The sequence below is a fragment of the Pristis pectinata genome, chromosome 13 (genome assembly GCF_009764475.1).
Source record: "Pristis pectinata isolate sPriPec2 chromosome 13, sPriPec2.1.pri, whole genome shotgun sequence".
Lineage (NCBI taxonomy): Eukaryota > Metazoa > Chordata > Chondrichthyes > Rhinopristiformes > Pristidae > Pristis > Pristis pectinata.
The window spans coordinates 51,880,144-51,905,603 of NC_067417.1; the positions used below are offsets into that span (position 1 = coordinate 51,880,144).

At 43.6% G+C, this 25,460-nt stretch overlaps 1 protein-coding gene across 7 annotated transcripts in view; it reads right to left on the reverse strand.

Moving 5' to 3' along the window:
* The window catches only part of LOC127577409 (dynein axonemal assembly factor 1-like), a 79,111-nt gene that overhangs the window by 5,079 nt on the left and 48,572 nt on the right, over positions 1-25,460 (reverse strand). For 6 of the 7 annotated variants that reach the window (XM_052028603.1, XM_052028604.1, XM_052028605.1 and 3 more), the window contains 6 exons: positions 23,524-23,645; positions 18,858-19,024; positions 14,618-14,986; positions 11,843-11,961; positions 9,302-9,370; positions 5,544-5,943 (listed from right to left, as the gene is read on the reverse strand). In XM_052028603.1, coding sequence (XP_051884563.1) covers positions 5,544-5,943; positions 9,302-9,370; positions 11,843-11,961; positions 14,618-14,986; positions 18,858-19,024; positions 23,524-23,645 — 1,246 coding nt within the window. The remainder of the gene's footprint in view (positions 1-5,543; positions 5,944-9,301; positions 9,371-11,842; positions 11,962-14,617; positions 14,987-18,857; positions 19,025-23,523; positions 23,646-25,460) is intronic. The other variant, XM_052028602.1, reaches the window with a different exon arrangement.

Below are 25,460 nucleotides of genomic sequence, written 5' to 3' on the forward strand. Positions count from 1 at the left end.
TGATTCCAGGAATGAGAGGGTTAACATATGAGGAACGTTTGATGGCTCTTGGGCTGTACTCCTTGGAGTTCAGAAGAATGAGGGGGGACTTCATAGAAACATTTTGGCCTGGACAGAGTAGATGTGGCGAAGTTGTTTCCCATGGTAGGGGAGTCTAGTACCAGAGGGCACGACTTCAGGATTGAAGGGCACCCATTCAGAACAGAGATGCAGAGAAATTTCTTTAGCCAGAGAGTGGTGAATCTGTGGAATTTGTTGCCACGGGCGGCTGTGGAGGCAAAGTCATTGGGTGTATTTAAGGCAGAGATTGATAGGTATCTGAGTAGCCAGGGCATCAAAAGTTATGGTGAGAAGGTGGGGGAGTGGGGCTAAATAGGAGAATGGATCAGCTCATGATAGAATGGCGGAGCAGACTCGATGGGCCGAATGGATGACTTCTGCTCCTTTGTCTTATGGTCTTCATTGCCTGAGCAGTGCCTTAAATATACTGACATTTTTCTTTCATGTTTTCTGTGGGTTTGCAATCAAAATAATCCACTGATTTTATTTTAAAGCCACTTCCACTTTCCCTGTTGCCAGCTCCAGTCTCCTCCCAAGCAATGTCATTTCTCCATCTTGGCTGGCCTACTCAAGACCCAAACCCAGACCCTTCTCCATCAACGAACCAGCCCTTATAATGATCACGCATGCCTAGTTATGCCTAGGTTTATTCATGAGAGTTTCAAACATACGTTAGGAGTAGGAGAAGGCCACTCTGCCCCTCAAGCCTGCTTGTCATTTAATAAGATCATGGCTAATTTTATTATGACCTCAAAACCACATTCCTGTCTACCTAAGGTCATGGAAGAAGACAGAGGTGGATCAGGCTGAGATGTGATTACATGACAAACACACCCTGGAGGTAAAATGGTGTCAGAGCAGTGGTATACATCACAGCTTGGTATGGCAACTGCTCTGCCCAGAACAGTAAGAAATTGCAGAGGGTTGTGAACACAGCCCAGTCTTTCATGAAAACCACTTCATTGACTCTGTCTACACTTCCTGCTGCCTTGGGAAAGCAGCCAACATAATCAAGATCCCCTCCTACCCCATTCTTTCTCTCCTTTCCCTCTTCCATCAGGCAAAAGCTTGAGAACACATACTAGCAAGCTTCTATCCTGCTGTTATAAGACATTTGAATGAAACTTTTATATGATCTACCTCATCATGGTGCTTGCACTTTATTTGTCTGCCTGCACTGCACTCTCTCTCAAACTATAACACCATATTCTGAATTCTATGTTTTGTTTTTCCTTTTGGACTGCCTCGATGTACTTTTATTGGCATGTCATCCAGACAGATCATTCCATATACAAGCTTTTCACTGTAGCTCGGTACATGTAACAATAATAAACCAATTAGCAAAACTATTCTAAAAGACTGCCAATGACATGCTTCCTCAAATAAAGAGACCAATCGTGCACACAGTACTCCAGATGTGGTTTCCCCTAGTGCTCTGTCTTCATGAAGCATTATGTTCAATTCCCTGGGCAATAAATGATAACATCTGTTAGTTTTCCTAATTACTTACAGTACCTGCACACTAGCCCTTGGTGAATTATGCACGAAGACACCCAGATCCCTCTGTATCTCAGAGCCCTGCAATCTTTCACTGTTTAGATATTATGCTTTATATTTTCCTGCCAAAATTAAATTAACATTTTACCAGATCATACTCCATTTGCCAAACCTTTCCCCACTCATTCAACTTATCCTTACCCCTTTGCAACTTCTTTGTGTCCTCTTCACAACTTACTTTCCCAGTTGCCTTTGTATCATGAGAAAATTTAGCAACCAGGCCTCTGGTGCCTTCATACAAGTCACTTATATAAATTGTAACACATTGAGGTCCCAGCCCTAACTACCATGGCATACCACTCATTATATCTTGCCAACCAAATAAAGAGAAACAAAGGACTGCAGATGCTGGAATCTAGATGAAAAACACTATGATGCCCGAAGAATTCAGCAGGCCAGGCAGCATCCATGGAGAAAAGCAGGTCGTCGACAGAGACCCTTTTATGCCTACCCACTTACCGTCCAATATTCCGTCCACACCGATATTTACCTTCTACACCATGATCGTTTATTTCCTGCAATCACCATATCAAATGCCATCTGGAAAACTAAATAAATCCACAATGCTCCTTTATTCAAGCTTATTTAACTTCTTCAAAGAGCTGCAATAAATCGGCAAAGCGTGATTTCCCTTTCACAAAACCATAATGACTTTGCCTGATAACTTTGAACTTTGAACTTTTCTAACCAACCTGCAACAGCATCTGTAATAATAATTTCTAACAGTTTCCCTATAACAGTTGTTAAACCAACTAACCTGTAGTTTCCTGTTTTCTGTGTTATTCCTTGAGTCACCCCTCCATCATGTTCTAACTGTATTCATCCCTTGGTATCCAGTGAAGCTCAATTTTTCTTTTCATTTTTTGGGATCTGGGCATCACTGACAAGGCCAGTATTTATTCTCCAAGTTACAGTTCCAAGCCAGGTGGCGTGCAACATGGAGGAGTACATGGTGTTCCCATGTGCATGAAGCCACCATGCATCTTGGTGGTGGAGATCAGGCGATTAGGTGGTGCTATCATTGTAGCCTAGGCCAGTGACAATGAGTGTGAAAGCTGGTGATGATAGGGAACAAATGGTACTCTGGACAAGATGTGAATACAGAGCAAGGGCGGCATGGTGGTGCAGCAGGAAGTGCTCCTGCCTTACCAATCCACAGACCCAGATTTAATTGATCAGGTGCTCTAGTTTCCTCCCAAGCTGTATTGGTGGTTAATTGGTGACAAGGACTTACTCCCTAGTGTAGGCAAATGAACATAGAACAGTACAGCACAATACAGGCCCTTCGGTCCACAATGTTGTGCCGACCTTTAAACCTCGCCTAAGACTATCTCACCCCTTCCTCCCACATATCCCTCTATTTTAAATTCCTCCATATGCTTATCTAGTAATCTCTCAAATTTGACCAATGTACCAGCCTCCACCACCGCCCCAGGCAGCACATTCCATGCACCAACCACTCTCTGAGTAAAAAACCTTCCTCTAATATCTCCCTTGAACTTCCCACCCATTACTTTAAAGCCATGCCCTCTTGTATTGAGCATTCGTGCCGTGGGAAAGAGGCACTGGCTGTCCACTCTATGCATTCCTCTTAATATTTTGTACACCTCCATCATGTCTCCTCTCATCCTCCTTCTCTCCAAAGAGTAAAGCCCTGGCTCCCTTAGTCTCTCCTCACAATGCATACTCTCTAAACCAGGCAGCATCCTGGTAAATCTCTTCTGCACCCTTTCCAATGCTTCCACATCCTTCCTATAATGAGGCGACCAGAACTGGACACAGTACTCTAAGTGTGGTAAAAGGATTAGGGAAATAATCCTGGTTGCTACATTTTCTGATGATACAAAGATAACTGGGAAAGTAAGTTGTGAAGAAGACAGGCATGTGAGAGAGAATAAGGTGCAAAGCCACAGGGAAATAAGGAAATGGGGGAATGGGACTGCTGCTGTCAATTAGTCTGTTGGGAACCAACATGACCCTAATGGGCCAAATAATCCCCCTTTGTGTTTTAATAATTCTCTTGAATTACCAGAGGAATGTGAAAAGAATGCCAGTGATCTGAAATAAAAATGCCAGAAATGCTGAGTATTTGAAAATTTAGTTTTGAATCCAGAAAACTGCAATGTGCCTCACAGTTTCTCATGTTTAAATCCTCATATTATTTTTATATTTCTCATGATATCGCAGGGGGCGACACAGTGATGCAACAGGTGGAGCTGCTGCCTCACAGCTCCAGAAACCCATGTTCGATCCTGACCTCTGGTGCTGTCTGTGTGGAGTTTGCACATTCATCCTGTGACCGTGTGGGTTTCCTCCGAGTACTTCAGTTTCCTCGCACAGCCCAAACATTTGCGGGCTCGTAGGTTAATTGGCTGCTGTAAGTTGCCCCCAGTGCATATGTGAGTAGTAGAATCTGGCAATTAATGTGAATGTGGGGAGAATAAAATGGGATTAATGTAAATGGGTGGTTGATGGTTGGCACAGACTTGATGGACTGAAGGTCCTGTTTCCTTGGTGTATCTCTCTCACTCGAGGTCTACACCGGCTCTCAGAGTAACCACATCAATTCTATTTCCCCACTTATCTCCCAGGGACCTATTTTCTCTCACATGCCCAGCAACTCCCCCTTGATTCTCCTGGCACCCACCTACACCAGGGATAACTTACAACCAACACATCTTTGGGATGTGGCAGGAAACCAGAGCACCCAGCGGAAATCAACATGGCCATGGAGAGAATGTGCAAGCTCATCACCACAGGTCGGGATTGAACTCAGGTGGCTGGAGCTCTGAGGCAGCTGCATGAACTGCTGTGCCACTGCTGCTAAAACTGAGTATTGCTGGAATTGAAGTGACAGTTGATGGGAAACTCAGCGTCACGTTTGTGCAGTGAAAGGAGGTGGTCCACAAACCTAGTCCACAGTTGCCTTCCACGGTGTACAGGAAACCAGCTCAGGAGCAATGAACAGTGTTCCAAACTGAAAGAAGCAAAAGGCCCAAAGGGATAGCTCTTTCTTGTCCTCTAAACTGCCAAGCAAGCCACTCAGTTGGATCAAACTGCAACAATATAAGGCAGTAAAGAATACAAATGCAAAACCCATCTGGCACTGACCTTGGCACAACTTTCTGCCACAGTAAAAACATACAAGGCCCTGCCAACACTGAAAACTCACACACATAAATGCTTGGATGCGGCACCCTAAATTGAGAAAGCTGTCTAAAAGACCAGTGAAGCCACCGCTGGGTTATTTCCCAGTATTGAACTTCACTGTTTTCATCCATATGCTATCATGCAGTAAGAATCCTCAGTGCTTTTACTTGTGAGTTGTACACTGTTTTCAGGCCCTACTGCCTTTCCCTCCACCAGTTCTCAAAGATTTAACCCTCAGGGTTATTTCCCAATGTCAGTTCTCAGCCCTTATTCCCTGGGCTTACTTACTGGTCCCAATACTTGGTGCTCTTCTCCCCTGAATCATTTCCCACTGTCTGTTCTTGGTGTTCTCACCCCCACAATCATTTCCCACATCAGTTTTCAGTATTTTTTCCCTGGGATATTAGTGCGAATTCTTCGTATTTTACCCTATGTTTATTTCCTGCTGTCAGCTCTGATACTCCTACTCCAGGTTATTCCCTGGTGCCAATTCTCAGTGTTTTCTCCCCCACATTTAGTCACGGCCCTTCCTCCTTATTTCTCAACCTGCACTGCACCTTCTCTGTAACTGTAACATTATATTCTGCACTCTGTTTTTTTATATCCCTTTTGTATTACCTCGATGTACTTATGTATGGAATGATCTGTCTGGATGGTGTGCAAACAAAGCTCTTCACTGTATCTCAGTACGTATGAAAATAATAAATCAATTACCAATATCAGTGAGTATTTTCACCCTGGGCTACTTCCCCACCATCAGCTCTCAGTGATTTTACCTTGCATTGGTGGCTTAACTTCCTTGATGACCTCTGTAACAAGCTGACTGGAGATTTCCTCAATCAGCACCTTCTCAGGCTCGTCACCCTCACCCTCAACAGATGGGGTGTTTAAGTCCCTCAGGAAACTGTTATTCACTTCAGTTGTGACTTTCTCTGCACTCCCCTCACTAATTAACGAGCTTCCTGCTTTGCTTCTGGTCTGTTGTTTTGCATGCTTTACTTCCAAAGCTTCATTTTCTTTCTCCTGGTTAGACAAAGGTCTACAAATATACTTGTTCTGCTTTGCTGAACTTTCCTCAATTATCTCCTCCAGTAGGGTGTGTACTCCATTCTCTGAGTTGGAATTACTGTCATCACATCCAGTATCAAGGACTTCGATCTTTGGCCGATGATTCGTCTGTAAGAAGAAAAATATTTTATCTTTTAGGAATATTTTATTGCCTCCAAGATATAATCTGAAGTGATTCTTCAATCTTCTTCAAGGCACTTTAAAAATAGTGGTTCATGAAGATAATTTTAGGTCACAATCATCAGATATTCAATGCACCTCACTCATGTGAAAACAGGACCAATGATTCTGACAGCATCCTGCAGAGGAGCTATCTATGGCAACTTAATTACAACTTGAGGCCAGCATGTAATTAGAAGAGGTTTCAATATTTTAGAGCTTGGCAGCACTTCTGGAGAAGATAGGAACAACTCCACAAGGGTCAATGGCACTTGAACAGAAAGAAAGGTAATTAGCTGGTAACGTGATAAATATACAAGTCAGCTCAGTTAGGAAGGAAGTGGGGAGGCAGGGAGTGCAAGAACTTAAAATTGCTGTAAAGCTGCAAATTTTAAAAGAATTTGGTTGGAAGATTGCTATGCAAATTAAAGGCTTGAGAAAAGGAAAATACAATCAACAAGTTACAAATGTGGAAAGACTGGGATAAAAGAATCAGATGTCACCTCGGACAAACAAAAAAAAGTCAAAATAAAAGCAGTTGCTTTAAATATAAACAGAACAAAAATAGATGAACTGTGATGCTCAGAGTCTGGATAATAAGCTTAGGGAATTAAAAGCAAATTCTTCTTCTGATCCCTTTCTTTGCATACTAACCTTGTTTCCTTTGTTTTGTACACTGCAGCCATGGTGTAATGGTGGTGGAGGGACTGAATGTTTAAGGTGGTGGATCAGGTACCAGCAAAGGAGGCTACTTTGTCTTGGATGGTTTCCTGCTTCTTGGGTATCATTGCAGTTGCACTCGTCCAGGCAAATGTGGAAAATTCCATCAAACTTCTGACTTGTGCCTTGTGGATGGTGGAAAGCCAGTAGGGTGCCAGGAGGCAAGTCATTTGCTGTAGCATGCTCAACCTTTGACCTGTTCCTGTAGCCATAGGATACATATGGCGGAAACAGTTGGGTTTCTGGTCAATGCTGTTGATAGTTGGCAATGGTAATTCCTTTCAGTGCTGAGGGTGGGTGGTTGGACTCTCTCTTTCTAGAGATGGTTATTTCCTGGCACTTTAGTTGCACGTTGCAGCCATCTCCCTTTGCATGAGGTATGACTCCAACCACTGGAGTGTTTTCCTTTGGAGGTCCAGTAATTTCAGCTCTATCAGGGCTCCTTGATGCCACAATGAGATAAGTTTTTACGGCAAGGGTGGGCATTCTCACCTCACCCTCAGCTCTCTGGTCCACGCTTGGACTAAAGTTGTGAGGAGGTCTGGAGCCTAGTGGCCCTAGCATAACCCAAATTGGATATCGATGTTCAGGTTATTGTAGAGTAAGTGCTGCTTGATGGTACGGTCAGTCACACTTTGCATTATTTTGCCAATAAGAAAGAGGAGACAGAATGGGTGTAATTAGTTTAATTGGATGTCCTATTTTGTATGGACAAGATGTACCCGGGAAACTTTCCACATTCGTGGGTAAATGCGGTCATTGTAATTGTACTGGAATAGCTTGGCTAGAAACTCAGCTAGTCCTGGAGGACAGGAGCCTCTTTCTGTTAGCTACTTAATCACAACCATTCACTTTTAGATAAGGCAGGTCGTGCCAAGCCACAGGGTTACAGATTATGGAGATGCACATTTTCGCTGCTGCTAATAATCCACAAAGATGCCCATTTATGAAGTCAGGTCAGTTTTGAGTCCATCCCATTTAGCATGAACACAATACTGGGTGTCCTCAGTGTGAAGTTTGGGCTTTGTCCCCACAACAACGTTCTGGTGATCACTCCTACCAATGCCACTATGGAAAAGTGCACCCGCAATAGTATATCCGATGTGAAGGAGATTGTAGGTTTAGATCTTGGGTTTTGGAAGCTCACTACCTGCTGCAGACCCAGTCTGGCAGCTGTGTTCTTCAGGATTTGGCCAGCTTGGACACTCGTGGTGTTACTGTCTCATTCTTAGTCATAGCCATTTAAGTACCCCAACTATTTTGTGCCCTTCATACTTTCAGTGCTTCTTCCAAGTTTTGGTTTACATGGTGTGGTGCTGATTTGTTAGATTTATTAGAGAGGTTGCAGAGGGTGGTCAGGAGATGTCCTTGACCATGTTCAAACTGATGCCACGAGATTTTATGGAGCCTGGATTGACTGTTGAATACTCCAGGACCCCTCCCTCCAGCCTGTACACCACCATGTGACCTCCTCTAATTTCTGTTTAAATGGAACTACTGAGCTGTATCCTGAACCATTTCAGAGCATCATAATAACATATCCTTCTATCTCTTTCTTCTGAAGTACTTATTTAGTTTATTAATGTATCAATGATAGTCATCTCAGCCATTTCCATATTGCAAGATCCACATTGTCACTGTCGCCTGGGTAAATAGGTTTCTCACAAATTCCTTCTTTGGGTTTATCGATGACTTTCTTGTGTTGTCTTCCTCCAATTTCTTTCCACAGATGCTGCCCAGCCTGCTGAGCAATTATATTGATGAGCCCCTAGTGATGGTTTACAGTTTGTCTATAGCTCCCCTATTCAGCACCTTCTGAATCTCCAGGCCCCTCCCTCTCTACATCATAGAACATAGAATAGAACATAGAACAATTACAGCACAATTCAAGCCCTTCGGCCCACAAAGCTGTGTCGAACATGTCCCTTCCCTAGAAATTACTAGGAATTACTAGAAATTACATCCTTGAATCATTCTTGACATTAGAACCTCTCAGGATACAGGCAGAATTTTTGTCTGTACCCCAGTTATGGTACCACAGGACAAACACTTTGCCCACTGTTGATATCCTTTGGATTATATACACCACTCCCAATCATGAGTTCCTCAAAGTGCTGTTTATTGTACAAGACCTTGATGAAGTACAACACCCTCAATATAATCATTTTGGTAACATTTTGGAAAAGCACTAAACAGGAGCTGCAGTTACCTTGCACACAATACATGAGCGCTCAGCAGGTACTGGTCGAGACTGGAAGTGGACTATTTATCACTACAGTCATTTTTCTGCCTTACGATTTTTTGCAACTGCCAATCAAGAAACCCTCTGAACTTCAAGAACTATTTGTTTATGCCCTGGAAGTATCACGAAAAAATATAAATGATTTCCAGGTCAGCTCTGCAAGATGCAGGCGTATCCAGAGTGTGCCAGCATTATCCATACCTCACAGTGGAAAGACTGGAAATCAGCAATATTGCCCATTGATGTAACTCAAAGACCAGGTGGGCTGACCAACAACATAAAAGTCAAGGCCAAAGGCAGTTATAAAGAAACTGGAAGTAAAGTGGAGAAAACTCAGTGGCTTACCTTGCAGCTGAAGGTCTGTTCAGCCTCCGATAGGTCACTCATATCTACATCCTCCAAGTCAGGTAGATCCTGTAAAGAAGCAAGAAGTTGGAACTATTGTCTGGACGCTATCTATAGTATACGACTGCACTTAAATCTAGATACTTGATTAAAGATTTTACAAGAAATACAAATACAGCATTTTTAAATACTTGTAACAATAAGCAAACATACAAACCATACCTGTGTATCACCATAAATGTCCATTATAAGTAATTCTGCTTATTTGGTTTTATAACTTTGATTAAACACTTGAAAAACCTAGACCAATGATTAACTAATAATTAGATTAACCATTGTCCCAACAGAATTACATATCACATTTGTCTCTTCATGTGCGTTCTTCAGTATGCAAGCTTTAACACAGCAGCACAAGCTACTCCACAGATCCAGCACAGCTGGGATTATAACCCAGTTGGTTTGAATTAGATGTCGTTACAGTGCCTAAACCCATAGGAATCCAAGACTTTCATCCCTCCTTGTTCCATAACAAATATGCCATCCTTCTCTAATGCTTCTATCCCACCATCTAAATCGAAGAACAGGAACAGGGGGATATCACTCAGCTCCTCAAGCTTGTTTTTCCTTCACTAAGATCATAGCTAATTTGTATCTCAATGCAACTTACTTGAGGAGCTGGGTGATCTCCTCCTCTTCCTATTCTTCACTGGTAAACAGAGGGGAGGATTTTAGCACATTTCCAAAGGACAAAGGCACAATGGTGAAGTGGACAAAAGTGAAGTAGTGGAAGACAAAAATTTAATAGAGGGAATGGGTGTATTACTTTATTTATATTGCATCCAATGTTACAGTGAGATTAGAAACAGGGAGACAAGGGAGGTTACATACACAAATCTTTGTAAGGCTGTTAAGAAGCCAAGATTTTCAGCTTTATGTAATACAAAAACAAAGAGGTTTTGCTAAACATTTATATCACTGGTTAGGACTCAGATGCAGCCAATTCTGCCCACACAGGAAGGATGTTAGGAAGCCTCAGAGGACCTTTTGGGGACAGGGTTCAGTTATGTGGACAAACTGAAGAAGCTGGGATTGCCCTTCATGCAGCACAGAAGGTTAAGGTGAGACTTAATAGATGTGTTCAATCATACAGGATTTTGAAGAGGTATACACAAAGGGATTGTTTCCACTGGCAATAGGAATTTATAACCAGAAACTCTGATTTGAAGGTAAAAACCAAAAGAAACAGTATGGGGTCGGGGGTGGGGTTGCGAGGAAGTATTTTACGCAAAGTTACTCTGGAGTGTACCGTCTGAGAAAGATATTCAATAGCAAGTACCAAAAGGGAATTAGATAAACTGAAATGCTTGTAAGGCAGAGCTTCAGGTTAAAAGTAGGTAGAAACATAGAACATAGAAAAACCTACAGCACAATTCAGGCCCTTCGGCCCGCAAAGCTGTGCCGAACATGTCCCTACCCTAGAAATTATTAGGCTTACCCATAGCCCTCTATTTTATTCAGCTCCACGTACCTATCTAACAGTCCCTTGAAAGACCCTATCGTATCCGCCTCCACCACCATTTCCAGCAGCCCATTCCACACACTCACCACTCTCTGAGTAAAAAACTTATCCCTGATATCTCCTCTATACCTACTCCCCAGCACCTTAAACCTATGTCCTCTTGTGGCCACCATTTCAGCCCTGGGGAAAAGCCTCTGACTATCTACACGATCAATACCTCTCATCATCTTATACACCTCATTCAGGTCCCCCCTCATCCTTCGTTGCTCCAAGGAGAAAAGACCGAGTTCCCTCAACCTGCTTTCATAAGGCATGCTCCGCATTCCAGGCAGCATCCTTGTAAATCTCCTCTGCACCCTCTCTATGGCTTCCACATCCTTCCTGTAGTGAGGCGACCAGAACTGAGCACAGTACTCCAAGTGGGGTCTTACCAGGGTCCTATATAGCTGCAACAATACCTCCCGGCTCCTAAATTCAATTCCCCGATTGATGTAGGACAATACACCATATGCCTTCTTAACCACAGAGTCAACCTGCACAGCCCCTTTGAGTGTCCTATGGACTCGGACCCCAAGATCCCTCTGATTCTCCACACTGCCAAGAGTCCTACCATTAATACTATATTCTGCCATTATATTTGACCTACCAAAATGAACCACTTCACACTTATCTGGGTTGAACTGCATCTGCCACTTCTCAGCCCAACTTTGCATCCTATCTATGTCCCACTGTAATCTCTGACAGCCCTCAATACTATCCACAACACATCCAACCTTTGTGTCATCTGCAAACTTATCAACCCATACCTCCACTTCCTCATCCAGGTCATTTATAAAACTCACAAAGAGTAAGGGTCCCAGAACAGATCCCTGAGGTACACCACTGGTCACCGACCTCCATGCAGAATACGACCCTTCAACAACCATTTTCAAAGAGAAGGCAGAGCCATTAGGGGTCAAATGGACTTCTGAGATCTGTACCCACTGAAGGTGATAAATTATGACCACTTTTCTTCAACTCACATCAATGTAAAGATTTTGTTCTCTTTCCAAGTAGATGGTCTCCATGGTGTCCACCTTATCCAGTTCCGTTACTAGGACCTTCTGAGCAGGCATCGTCTTTGATGGCATACATGGCCAGTCTGAAAGACAAACTGAGTTAGAACATTTCAAATAGACCTACTACACAGACAAATAAACAGGGGTTACTATGTTTTAAAAGCACTTCAGGTTTTAAAAAAATTCCATTCTATCTGGCCAGCCAGTAATGAAAGTCAATTATACATTAGCTTCTGAGGCCCAGATATGATCTGGTTGAGGATCAGCTGTGGTTACTGAAGAGGAAATGATGATGACAATAATAGAACGTTGCCCCTCAGGTCTGAAATTGCAGGAAACCTCTTGTGAGCTGCTGCCAGTTATCTCTTCATGTTCTCCAGGAGTCAAGGGAGAAATCCTGAACTTTCTTCACATTAAAATATTGCAAGTTAAAGGAAATTTAAGGATGTTTGAGGCCAATTTTCGAAGGGATCAATTAGTTGCCCACCACTAATAACTTGAGCAATGAACAATTTGCTTGAGGGACTCAGTGGGTCGAGCAGCATCTATTGGAGGAAAGGAATAGTCAACATTTTAGGTTGAAACCCTGCATCAGGACAGAATCATCAATCCCTTTCCTGCTGCAGGGTTTTGACCTGAATAGTGGACAATCCCTTTCCTCCCACAGATGTTGGCCAACCTGCTGAGGTCTTCCGGCAGATTGTTTGTTGCTCCAGATTCCAGCATCTGCAGTCTCTTGTCTCCATTAATGAGTTGATATCGATGTATAGACATAAGGCGTGGGTTTCTGGGATTCCTTCAGGAAGGGATTGGGAACTGGGGAATGGGGTGTGGAGGGAGACCATCGAAAGCCCCCGGGCAATCATGGAATTGAAATGGAAACGGACAGATAGCAAACAATGTTTGCCCATGGTGACAGAAGGGCACAAGAAGATCTCTTTAGACAGTCTATAGATAAGAGGTTCTGAGGGGATGAGACAACAGGTAAGGGACACCAAGAAAGAAAGTCTTACATTTTACTCCCACAGTAAACCCTCAGGAATATGAAAAATTGAATTTGATCCCCCCCAGAGCCTAAAACCCCAAACCCAGCAGCTAGTCCCATAGTTTCTCCCACTTCCCTGCCTGATTTCCAGCTAAAACTCCTTCTGGGATCAGGGTTGTCTGGGGGAAGTGCAGTAGTCAGAAAGCCATAGAGTAATACAGCATGGAAACAGGCCCTTCGGCCCAACTTATCCATGCCGACCAAGATGCCCATCTAAGCAAGTCCCACCTGCCTGCATTTGGCCCTTATCCCTCTCTGCCATTCCTCTCTGTGTACCTGTTCAAATGTCTTTTAAATGTTATTGTACCTGGCTCAGCCACTTCCTGTGGCAGCTCCTTCCATACATGCACTGTCCTCTGCATGAAGAAATTGCCCCTCAGATCCCTTTTAAATCTTTCCCCTCTCACCTTAAACCTATGCCCTCTAGTTCTTGATTCCCTTTCCCTGGGAATAGGACTGTGTGCATTCACCCTATCTATGCCCCTCATGATTTTATACACGTCTATAGGGTCACCCCTCAAGTTTCCTATGCTCCAATGAGTAAAGTCCTAGCCTGCCAACCTCTCCCTATAACTCAGGCCCCTCAAGTCCTGGCAACATTCTTGTAAATCTTCTTTGCACTCTTTCCAGCTTAATGAAGTCTTTCCTATAACAACGTAACTAAGACTGTACATTATACTTCAGGCGCAGCCTCACCAATGTCTTGTACAACTGCAATGTGACGTCCCAACTCCTATACTCAATGCCCTGACTGAAGAAGACCAGCATGCCAAAAGCCTTCTTCACCACCCTGTCTACCTGTGACACCGTTTTCAGGCAACTACGGACTTGTACTCCTTGGTCCCTCTGCTCTACAACACTCCCCAGGGCCCGACCATTCACTGTGAAAGTCCTACCCTGGTTTGATTTCCCAAAATGCAACACCTCACACTTAACTGAATTGAACCTCATTTGCCATTCCTCAGCTCACTTACCTAGCTGATCAAGATTCCCCTGTAATTTTTGATAACTTCTTCACTGCCTGCGATGCCACCTGCTTTATTGTCATCTGCAAACTTACTAACCATGCCTTGTACATACTCATCCAAATCATTAGTGGACTGGATTATGGAGATCCAGTTTGTCGTGCTGCACTTCCCTTGGACAATCCTGATCCCTGGAATTCAACCCAATAATTCCAGAGAACACATGTGAGACACAAGAGAAGTCCCTCACTCTATAACCACATTGAAGCTGGCAGCAGAGCAAATCAGAGTCACACACTGGAGATGCAACAGTGCAGGGTATAGAACTTGGATTCAAAAGTAAGAAAAGCCTCTAAACAGAGTGCCTCATGAAGGACACTGACTACAAAATAAAGTAATTTGGACCAAGTATTTTCATACTAACACCTCAACTGATTTGGGACATAACAGAAATCAGCAAATCAAAACATGCCTATAATTAGTGAAAGCAGGAAACAGATGGCTGGTAATTTCAGGCACAGTGCGGTTCAGGAAGAAAACTTTACTTGTTCTATATGGTGAGCGACTCTTGCCTGTGTCCTCTGGAATTAATGGATTGCATTTTCCGATTAGTAAACCTCTGTTCTTCCCCAAGTCAATCCTAATCCCCAGCAAAGTATAATGCCTGCCTTGATTTTCACTGTTATCAATTCATCTGCAACTTTCAATAATGAAACATTTCAGAAGTACCATAAGATGGCAATATATGGGTATAACAATCTGCAGCATCATCGTGAAAGGCTGTATTCTGCAATTGGTCAGAGGTATTGACTGACAACGAGGCAATCCCTTCCTCTGATTGCACAAGCTCAGCCTCACTTGCTCTATCCCAATTGGACGGCTGTTTTATCTGGTCTGGCATCAGCAGACATGATCCTTCCTGTTGGTTCTTCGTGGTGGCCTCAGGTCTTTCCCTTTCTGCCTCTTGCTGCCTGTCCACCAGAACCTCCTCCTGGATTGTTAATGCGTCATTAACAAACTTATCAATCCTCTGCTGGGTCTCTGCATTTGAGGAACATGGTGTTATCTCAGGCACAGTCTCTGTAAGAAGATCTTCATCTGGGACAAAAAAACAAATAGGATTACAGCACAATAAAATATAAATGCAAAATTTCAAAAACCTGTAAAATCTGCAATGAAAACCTTGTTGATGCCCCATAAATTGCTGTGAGCAGGTAGCAAATTTATATGGCATCTTTAACGTAGCAAGACATGTCAATGCATATCACAGGAGGATCCTCAGACAAAACCTGACACCGGGTCATATCATAAAATCACAGAAAACATACAACACTAAAGGAGGCCATTGAGGTAAAAGGCAAAAAAGCACTGCAACTTAACCTCATTTCTCAACACTGGGTCCTTACTCCTGCAAGTCACAGCTCTTCAAGTAAATATCCAAGTACTATTTAAATATGATAAGGGCTTCTTTCTGCCATCCTTTCAGCCAGTGAGTTCCAGATTCCTATCATCCTCTGGCTGAAAACAAAATCCTCATTTCCCTTCTCTTTCTCCTCCCAATTACTTTATACCTTTGTCCCCTGGATGTTGTCAGGTCATCACGCTGTAACATTAATTCTGTTTCTCTGTCCATAGAGGCTGCCTGCCCTGTTGGGTATTTCCATCCTTTATTTCTGATTTCCAGCAAATGTAGCATTAGGTATATCACAGATTTCACAAGTTTTTTTCTCTCCTTTGTTCTCACTCGCTTCCTTCTATTCACACATCCTCCAGCTAGATCCGCTGCAGGTAACGAGCTTTCACCACCTGATCTCAGCCAACATCAACAACTGATGTGTCATTTATTTTATCACAGCCTTTCCTTTGTTTTCTTCTCCCTTCCCTTTCACTGCCACTTAATGTTCACTGCATGTTTTCTAACTTTTCCTAAATTCTAAATCTATCTGAAACATTCTCTGTTTCTCTCTCCATAGCTGTTATATAGTCCAATGAATTTGTCCAGCATGTTCTAGTTTGCACGCTTATCTCCAACAAATACACCAAATCCATGGACTTCTTTCTAAAACCAAGACAACCCACTTTACTCCTTTCCACATGCAAACTCCTGAGATGCCCTAGTCCTGAAGTTCCATCATTTTCTAGCTTTTGGCCCATTTCCCCTCATGCTTTCTTCAAGCTCCTTTTAGCTGTGAGCCCACTTCCTGCTTTCTTGACACTATTCCCATGCATCGAGGTGTACCCAACTTCTTTTCCTGGTAACTGACTTTATTAGCTAAGGTCCCACAGTAATCATAAATACCTTTAATCCACATTCAGATTGGTCAAACAAAATTAGCAATAACATTGTGGAAGATAACACAAAACTGGGTTGGACTGCAAGTTGTGGAGAGAACTGACTCATGGTAGGCTAGTCCAGAAGGAGATAGAGAGCCTAGTGACATAGTGTCATGACAGCAACCTTTCCCTCAATGTCAGCAAAACAAAAGAACTGGTCATTGACTTCAGGAAGGGGAGTAATGCATATGCTCCTGTTTACATCAACAATGCTAAGGTCGAAAGGGTTGAAAATTTCAAGTTCCTTGGATTGAACATCACCAATAGCCTGTCTTGGTCCAACCACTTAGACACCACAGCCAAGAAAGCTCACCAGCGCCTCTATTTCCTCAGGAAGCTAAAGAAATTTGGCATGTCCCCTTTGGCACTCACCAATTTTTATCGATGCACCGTAAGAAAGCATCCTATCTGGATGCATCACAGCTTGATATGGCAACTGCTCTGCCTGTGACTGCAAGAAACTGCAGAGAGTTGTAGACACAGTTCAGCACATCACGGAAACCAGCCTCCCCTCCATGGACTCTGTCTACACTTCTTGCTGCCTCGGCAAAGCAGCCAGCATAATAAAAGACCTCACCCACCCTGTACATTCTCTCTTCTTCTGCCTCCCGTCGAGTAGAAAATACAAAAGCCTGAAAGCAGGTACCACCAAGCTCAAGGACAGCTTCTATCCCACTGTTATAAGACTATTGAACGGTTCCCTAGTATGATAAGATTGACTTGAGTTTACAATCTACCTCGTTATGAGTTTGCACCTTATTGTCTACCTGCACTGCACTTTCTCTGTAACTGTAACACATTATTCTGCACTCTGTTATTGTTTTACCTTATACTACCTCAAAGCACTGTTGTAATGAATTGATCTGTATGAACAGTATGCAAGACAAGCCTTTCACTGTTCCTCAATACATGTGACAATAATAAACCAATTTACCAAGTCACAAGGGATCCATGGTGAGTTGGTAAATTGGATCCAAACTTAGCTTGGTAATAGAAGATAGAGGGTAGTGGTAGAAGGCCCTTTATCTGACCAGAGATCTGTGACAAGTGGTGTTCTGCTGGGACCTCTGTTGCTTGCAATATAAATGATTTGGACAAAACCATAGCCTGCAGACAACACAAAGATTGGTGCACTTGTGGATAGCGCGTAAGGTTGTCAAAAGATATGGCAGGATACAGATCAGTTGGAAATATGGGCAGAGAAATGGAAGGTGAAGTTCAATCCAAGTAAGTGTGAGGTGTTGCAATTTGAGAGGTCAAATGTAAGAGGAAAATATACAGTGAAGGGCAGGACCCTTTGGAGCATTGATGTGCCGAGGGATCTTGACAATAATAAACCAATACCAATACAATTAAATAGTGGTAAAGAAGGCGTACAGCATAAGTGCTTTTATTGGTAAATAGTATAAAAGTCTGGAAGTCATAAAGCAACTGTATAAAACTTTGGTGAGGCCACATATGGAGTATTGTGTGCAGTTCTGGTCGCTCCATTATAGGAAGGATGTGGAGACTTTGGAGAGGGTGCAGAAGAGGTTCATCAGGATGTCACCTGGATTGGAGGGTATTAGCTATAAGGAGAGGTTTAACAAACTTGGATTGTTTTCTCTGGAGTGTCAGAGGCTGAGGGGCAGCCTGATGGAAGTATATAAAATTATAAGTAGAGAGGGTGCATCGTCAGAGCCGTTTTCCCCCCAGGATAGAAATGTCAATACTAGAGGGCATACATTCAAGATGAGAGGGGGAAAGTTTAAAGGAGATCTGCGAGGCAATTTTTTTTTACACAGAGAGCAGTAGGGGCCTGGCACCTGCTGCAAGAGGAAATGGGGGAAGCAGATATGAGAGCAACATTTAACAGGCATTTGGATAGGCACATGGACAGGCTGGGGATGGAGGCTATTGGTATTAGTTTATTATTGTCACTCGTATCGAGGTACAGTGAAAAACTTGTCCTTGCGTACCGATCGTACAGATCAATTCATTACACAGTGCAGTTACATTGGGTTAGTACAGAGTGCATTGAGGTAGTACAGGTAAAAACAGTAACAGTACAGAGTAAAGTGTCACAGCTACAGAGAAAGTGCAGTGCAATAGGGTGCAAGGTCACAACAAGGTAGATCATGAGTTCAGAGTCCATCTTATCGTATAAGGGAACCGTTCAATAGTCTTATCACAGTCGGGTAGAAGCTGTCCTTAAGTCTGGTGGTACGTGCCCTTAGGCTCCCGTATCTTCTACCCGATGGAAGAGGAGAGAAGAGAGAACGACCCAGGTGGGTAGGGGTCTTTGATTATGCTGGGTCCTTCACCAAGACAGCGAGAGGTAAAGACAGAGTCCAAGGAGGAGAGGCTGGTGTCCGTGATGCGCTGGGCCGTGTCCACAACTCTCTGCAGTTTGGCAGGCAGATGGGATCAGTTTAAATTGGTGTCATGATTGGCACAAGCATCATGAGCTGAAGGGCCTATTGCTGTGCTGTACTGTTCTATGAATTTGCGTCTGAGGTCAGAACATTGCACTCATACCCCAATTCACAATGCTTCTCGGAATCACCATCAGTACAGGGTGGTTTAATGCTTTGGGTGTGTGAAGAATGCAGAGTGCAGAATGTGTAGCTCTTTCAAAGGTGTTCTCAGCATATACCTTTTCCTTCCATTTCTTGGAGCCTATGTTTCTCCTCAGCCGCCTTCTTAATTGCTGTCAAGGCATCAATACTCTCCTGAATCTTTCTCCGTTCACTTGTCTCCCACTGCTTCCTCTCTTCCTTCTCGGCATCCCAGCCTCCTCGAGCCCAGGCCTCTGCACATGCCCTGCAAGAGATTACATGTAGATTAGGATATATACATTGGTAGAACAGAAAGGTCATCATGAACAATTTGGGCCAAAAGGTTGTTTCCATGTTTTAACTTTTGTCTTGGAATTGGAAATTCTCAAAGTTGAAGCCAAAATTTGCACCAGTCTTCTGTTTATGGTACAGGACTTGTGAACCAGAAATTACAAGTTCAAATGCTACAATAGCAAATGGTGAAAATGTTCATTAAATGTTGTGGTTTGTTGGCTGGCACTAAGTAAAATGGTTGTAGTAAACAACCAGTCAGTTCACTAATGTTCTTCAGCGACAGGAACTGCTTCCCTACGCAGTCTGGCTATATGACATAAACACACCGTCTCCCCTGACAGTGAATAGGATAACATATTCTAAGTGGTGTAACATCCAATGAACAAAAGATGATGGTTATTCAGGTTTATTATCACTGACATATGTTGTGAAATTTGTCGTTTTGTGGCAGCAGTACAGTGCGAGACATAAAGACATATAAATTACTATGAGTTACAAAAATAACTCATAGTAATTTATATGTCTTTATGTCTTGCACTGTGTAAAAGAGGTAGTGTTCATGGACTATTCATAAATCTGATGGTGGAGGGGAAGGAGCTGTTCCTGAATCATTGAGTGTGGGTCTTCGGGCTCCTGTACCGCCTCCCTAGTGTGAAGAGGGCATGTCCCAGGTGGTGAGGGTCCTTAATGATAGATGCTGTCTTCTTGAGGCACCTCGTCTTGAAGATGTTCTTGATGGTGGGGAGGATTGTGCCAGTGATGGAGTGGGCTGAGTCTGCAACCCTCTGCAGCCTCCATACCAGGCGGTGATGTAACCAGTCGGAAAGCTCTCCATTGTACATCTGTAGAAATTTGCAAGAGTCTTTGCTGACATACCAAATCTCCTCAAACTCCTAACAAAGTACAGCCACTGGTGTGCCTTCTTTGTGATTGCATCAATGTGTTGGGCCCAGATAGATCCTCTGAGATGCTGACGCCCAGGAACTTGAAGCTGCTCACCCCTTCCACCGCTGACCCTTCAATGAAGACTAGTGTGTGTTCTCCCAACTTCCCCTTCTTGAAGTCCACAATCAATTGCTTGGTCTCACTAATGTGAGTGTGAGGCTGTTTTTGTGACACCACTCAACCAGCCAATCTATCTCACTCCTGTACACCTCCTCATCACCATCTGAGATTCTGCCAACAACAGTGGTGTCATTGGTGAATTTATAGATGGCATTTGAGCTGTGCCTAGCCACACAGTAATGAGCATAGAGAGAGTAGAGCAGTGGGCTAAGCACGCATCCTTGAGGTGCGCCTGTGTTGATTGTCAGTGAGGAGAAGGTGTTACTACCGATCCAAACTGACTATGGTCTCCCGATAAGGAAGTCGAGGATCCAGTTGCAGAGGGAGGTACAGAGGCCAAGGTTTTGAAGCTTGTTGATTAGTACTGAGAGGACGATGGTGTTGAACGCTGAGCTGTAATCGATAAACAGCAGCCTGGCATACGTTTTAGTTCTTGCAATGGATGCTTCAAGTTTACAGTATACCATTAAAGATTTGAATTTTATTTTAAATTACTTAATAATAAGATCGATAAAAGGGATTCTATCTGAACATAATCATTCCCACACTGAAGAATTTCACTTTTGCCATCTGGTTTAATATTATGGAACTGTAATGAACATTAGCATTTAGCACATGCAATCACTATGTCAACATGACAGACTCTCCACCAATGTTGCACAGTGGAGGAACACAGGAAAAAGTACAAAAATGTAAATATAATCTTGCAAATATTCAAGTGATAAATAAAATTAAGTGATTTAACCCAATTATCCTATATTTAATTCTCTTTAAATCAGAGACCATGTAATCAGCTAAATATTGGCCAGCAAAGGAGCAAATGCTGAATATTTGTGTTCAAGAAGGTTAATAGGAGTTCAAAATTAAGTGGAAATCTATAGCTGGAAATGGTTCTTAAGGTACGTGGCTGCAATCAAACTAAAATAACACGGGCCAATTTTGATTATGAGGGTGAACAGAGTTGTACATATGCCAAGTGTGCTTTAGGGCTCAAGCAGAAGGCATTTTGTTAATGGAAATAAGGAGGAGTATTGAGGAAGTAGTGCTTAAAAGATGAAGAAATTTATTTGTGACTAACATATCAAAATTAGGAGACTGATTTTCCAGACCACTGCTCAAAGAAATCCGCAGGAGAAAAGTCAAGAACAAGGCGGAAAAGACACTCTTTGCCAAGTTTCCATCCACTTCATACTGCAGAATGGCTTAGGGATTAAGCAGAAGAACATGATTAGCAGAAAAGTTAAAAGGTACAGGATATGAACAAAAGAAAGAAGCAAGACAGGGTAGGACATTAAAGCATCATGGAGGGTTGTTGAGTGAGGGATTTCACTGAGTGGAATTTTGAAAAATATGGGGAATAGGTAGGAGAGCAGAATGGAGAAACTAAGATACATTGGGCCAGCTGGTGCTTTAGTCTGGTCTGCACCCTGCATGAGTCCCTGCAGCTACACCAACTAATGCATTCTGCTAAGCACAGCACTTCAGGCTGTGCCCTTAGACCACCCTGTTGGCTTTTCAAGCTCTAGATGTCAGAGCCTTTTCCATTATTTCTAAACATTTCCGTTGATTGTGCACATTTGCAAACAGGTAAAATACATCAAAATTATTTTCAAAAGGTTGCATTTAAAAACACTTTCTCATATAAAGTAAGTAAAACATTGGCATTGACCCGACGCAAGGCCGAATCCTGAAGCCCGACCCAACGTGAGGCCCGACCAGCTGGGGCATGACACCGGGGCCCCTCCGGATCAGAAACCCGACCCTATGGAGCACCCGGGGCTGAGTCCCGATGCCGAGGCCCCCCTAGACAACCCCACTTACCTGCTGAGGCAGCTCACTCCTCTTCAAGACACTTAAACCTGTGTAGAAGCAACAACTTACCTCACAAGACAGCAGAACTCACTCTAGGTCTTCCAAGCTTACCTCCCGGTCCAGATGGACCCAATCCAGGTCTTCCAAGTCTGTTCACTGGCAGTCACTTACCTTCCAGTCCAGATGAATCTGCTCCAGGTCTTCAAAGTCTAGCAAGGAGAAGTTACTTACTATCCAGTCCAGGAGAATCCACTCCAGGTCTTACAGGCCTGACCCTAAACAATAGCTTACCTGGTGGCTCCACTTCAAGAACGAAGAGTTGCCGCTGCGTATCTCGGAAACGTGGCAAAGAGGGCTGGGCTGCAGGCGAGGCTGAAACAACGTGGATACAAGACACCCCTCCCCAGCATACTACTAGCTAACGTCCAGTCCATTGATAACAAAGTTGATGAACTAAGGGCAAGACTGACCTACCAAAGAGAACTGAGGGACTGTTGTGTACTATGTCTCACTGAAACATGGCTTACACCTGCCTCACCTGACTGTGCTATTCAACCTGAGGGCTTCTCAATTCATCGAATGGACTGTACAGCATCCTCAGGCAAAGTTAAAGGCAGAGGGGTCTGATTTTTACACAATAACTTGTGGTGCTCGGACGTGACAGTCCCGGCAAGCTCCTGCTCACCCAGCCTGGAATATCTCCTGCATCCCACCACAGACGGACATGAAGCCTGCACTCAATGAGCTATACTCCGTGGTCAACAACCTTGAGACAGGATACCCTGAGGCCCTCTTCATTATTGCAGGTGACTTCAATCAGGCCAACTTCAAGAATGTGTCAACAAAATACTATCAGCAGATCTCCTCCTCCACCAGGGGCGCCAGCACCCCTGACCAATGCTATACAACCATCAAAGATGTCTTCCGAGCCACCCCTCATCCTCACTTTGGGAAATCAGACCACCAGGCTGTGCTCCTTCTCCCTGCATACAAACAGAAACTGAAATGGGAGGATCCAGTACAGAGAGTCGTGCAGTGCTGGTCTGAGGAAGCAGATGAGCTCCTACGTGACTGCTTTGAGACAGTGGACTGGTCCATGTCCAAAGACTCTGCTGCCAGCCTTGATGAGTATGCTACCACCATCACAGACTTTATCAGCGAGTGTGTGGAGGACTGTGTACCAAAGAGGACAATACGGGTGTTCCCAAACAGGAAACCATGGATGAACCGGGAGATCCACTCCCTACTGAAGTCGAGGACTGCTGCACACAAATCTGGTGATCCTGATCTGTGCAAGAAATCCAGATATGACCTTCGATAAACTATCAGGGATGCCAAGAGGCAATATCAACTCAAAATAGAGTCCCAGACCAGCCGTCAGCTATGGCAGGGCTTACATGCCATAACAAGCTACAAAACAAAGTCTGGCTGCATAGTTAACAACAGCGCATCCCTTCCTGATGAACTTAACGCATTCTATGCGCGTTTTAAGCAGAAGGAGCAACATTTTCAATACAAAATAACTTATAGCAACTATCTCAAGGGATAAACAGGTGTGACTGTAACACACCTAAGTGCTGCCTGGTTACTCACCTGTCTTTTGGAAAAACTGGACGGTCATCCAGGTAGGTTAGCTGCTTCAGGCGCACAGTCAACACCTTCCTGTAGTTTGAGATTTTTTTGATAACTTCATTTCCCATCAGGTTCAACACACGCTGTGTGAAAAAATGGAAAACAGACTGTACAGAAGGACTCTAGCAGCACACCATGCTCTGCAGCACAGTGAAAACAATGAGTTGCAGACACTGGCAACAACCAGCAAGTCAGTGCACATTTTATAGCAAACATATTATTTCTGCCACAGCACAATACCAAGTCACAGCTAAGTTCAATCTGAATGTGGTTCCTTTTACTTGGCCATTGTCTTTTATGTTGGTACTGCTGCCTGGTGGCTCTCATTTCTTTTCCCATCTGAAACCTTCTCTTTTTGTCTTCATCCATATGTGTGAAATGTGGAAGACAGAAAACTCCCTTCTCCCTCTCCATCTTACTTCTTACTCCTACACTGAACTCTGCGCTTTTAAGAACACAAGTAAATAGGAGCAGGAGTGGGCCACTCAGCCCCTCAGGGCTGGCCTAATATTCATTATGATCATGGCCTATCGGCCCCAGGCCTCATCTCCTCTTCTGTGCCAGTTCTGGATATGTTGAGCTCAAGCCCCACAAACCCATTCTGAAGAGTCTTTTGTCCAAGCACGGTAGTGTAGCGGTTAGCGTAACACTTTACAGTGCCAGCGACCTGGGTTCAATTCCGGCCACTGTCTGTAAGGAGTTTGTACGTTCTCCCCGTGACTGCGTGGGCCTGTGTCATTCATTGTGTATGTTCTTTCCTTATTAACCCCTCCCAATGCATCACTTCACACTTATCAGAATTAAGTTCTGCCATTGCTCTACCCAATTTACCAGCTGATCAATATCATTCTGCAGCCTTAAGATTAGCCATCTCACTTTCAACAATACCACCAATTTTCATGGCATCTGCAAACTTACTAACCATAACTCCTACATTCACATCGAAGTTGATAATGTATATAACAAGCAGCAGGGGATCCATCTGGTACACAGCTGGTCACAGTCTTCCAATTGCAACAGCAACCCTCCAGCCTCTGTCTCCTTTTACCAAACCAAATTTGGATGCAACTTGCCTTAAATTCATGGTCTCTCATCTTTTCAACCACCTTCCATGAGGGATATTGTCAAAGACCTTTTTGAAGACCATGTAAACCACATCAACTGCATTGCCTTCATCAATATGTTAAGGTACCTCTTCAAAGAACTCAATTAAAATTGTCAGACAGGATCTCCCTTCAACAAATATCTGCTATCTATCCCTGATCAATTGCTACCTTTCCAAGTGCAGAAGGTTTTCCAATAATTTCCCTATTACTGGCAGAAGACTCACTGTCCTATAATGACCTGGCTTACCCCGCCACTCTTCTTGAATAAAGTCAACCCCAAGCATCGACAATTCCTTTCCCCACAGATGCTGCTCAACCTGCTGAGTTCCTTCAGCAGTTTGTTTTTATCCCCAAAGTACTCACCTGTTGACACTTCATCCACTAACCTGGCTTCACAAATAGATCTCCCTGATACACTTTAAAGATTACACCCTTTCTAAAATGCTGAATCTAATATAAACGATGCAATAACTGAATACTTCAAAAGCATTAATGAGATTGAACCAAGTCAGCTTGGGTTTATCAAAGGGAAATCATGCTGAACAAATCGACCAGACTTTCATGGTAGTGTTACTGCTGGCACGGTAGTGCAGCGGTAACACTATTACAGCGCCAGCAACCTGGGTTCAATTCCAGCCACTGCCTGTAAGGAGTTTCTATGTTCTCCCCGCGTCTGTGTGGGTTTCCTCTGGGTGCTCTGGTTTTCTCCCACATTCCAAAGGTTAGGAAGTTGTGGGCATGCTATGTTGGTGCCGGAAGTGTGGCGACACTAGCAGGCTGCCCCCAGAACAC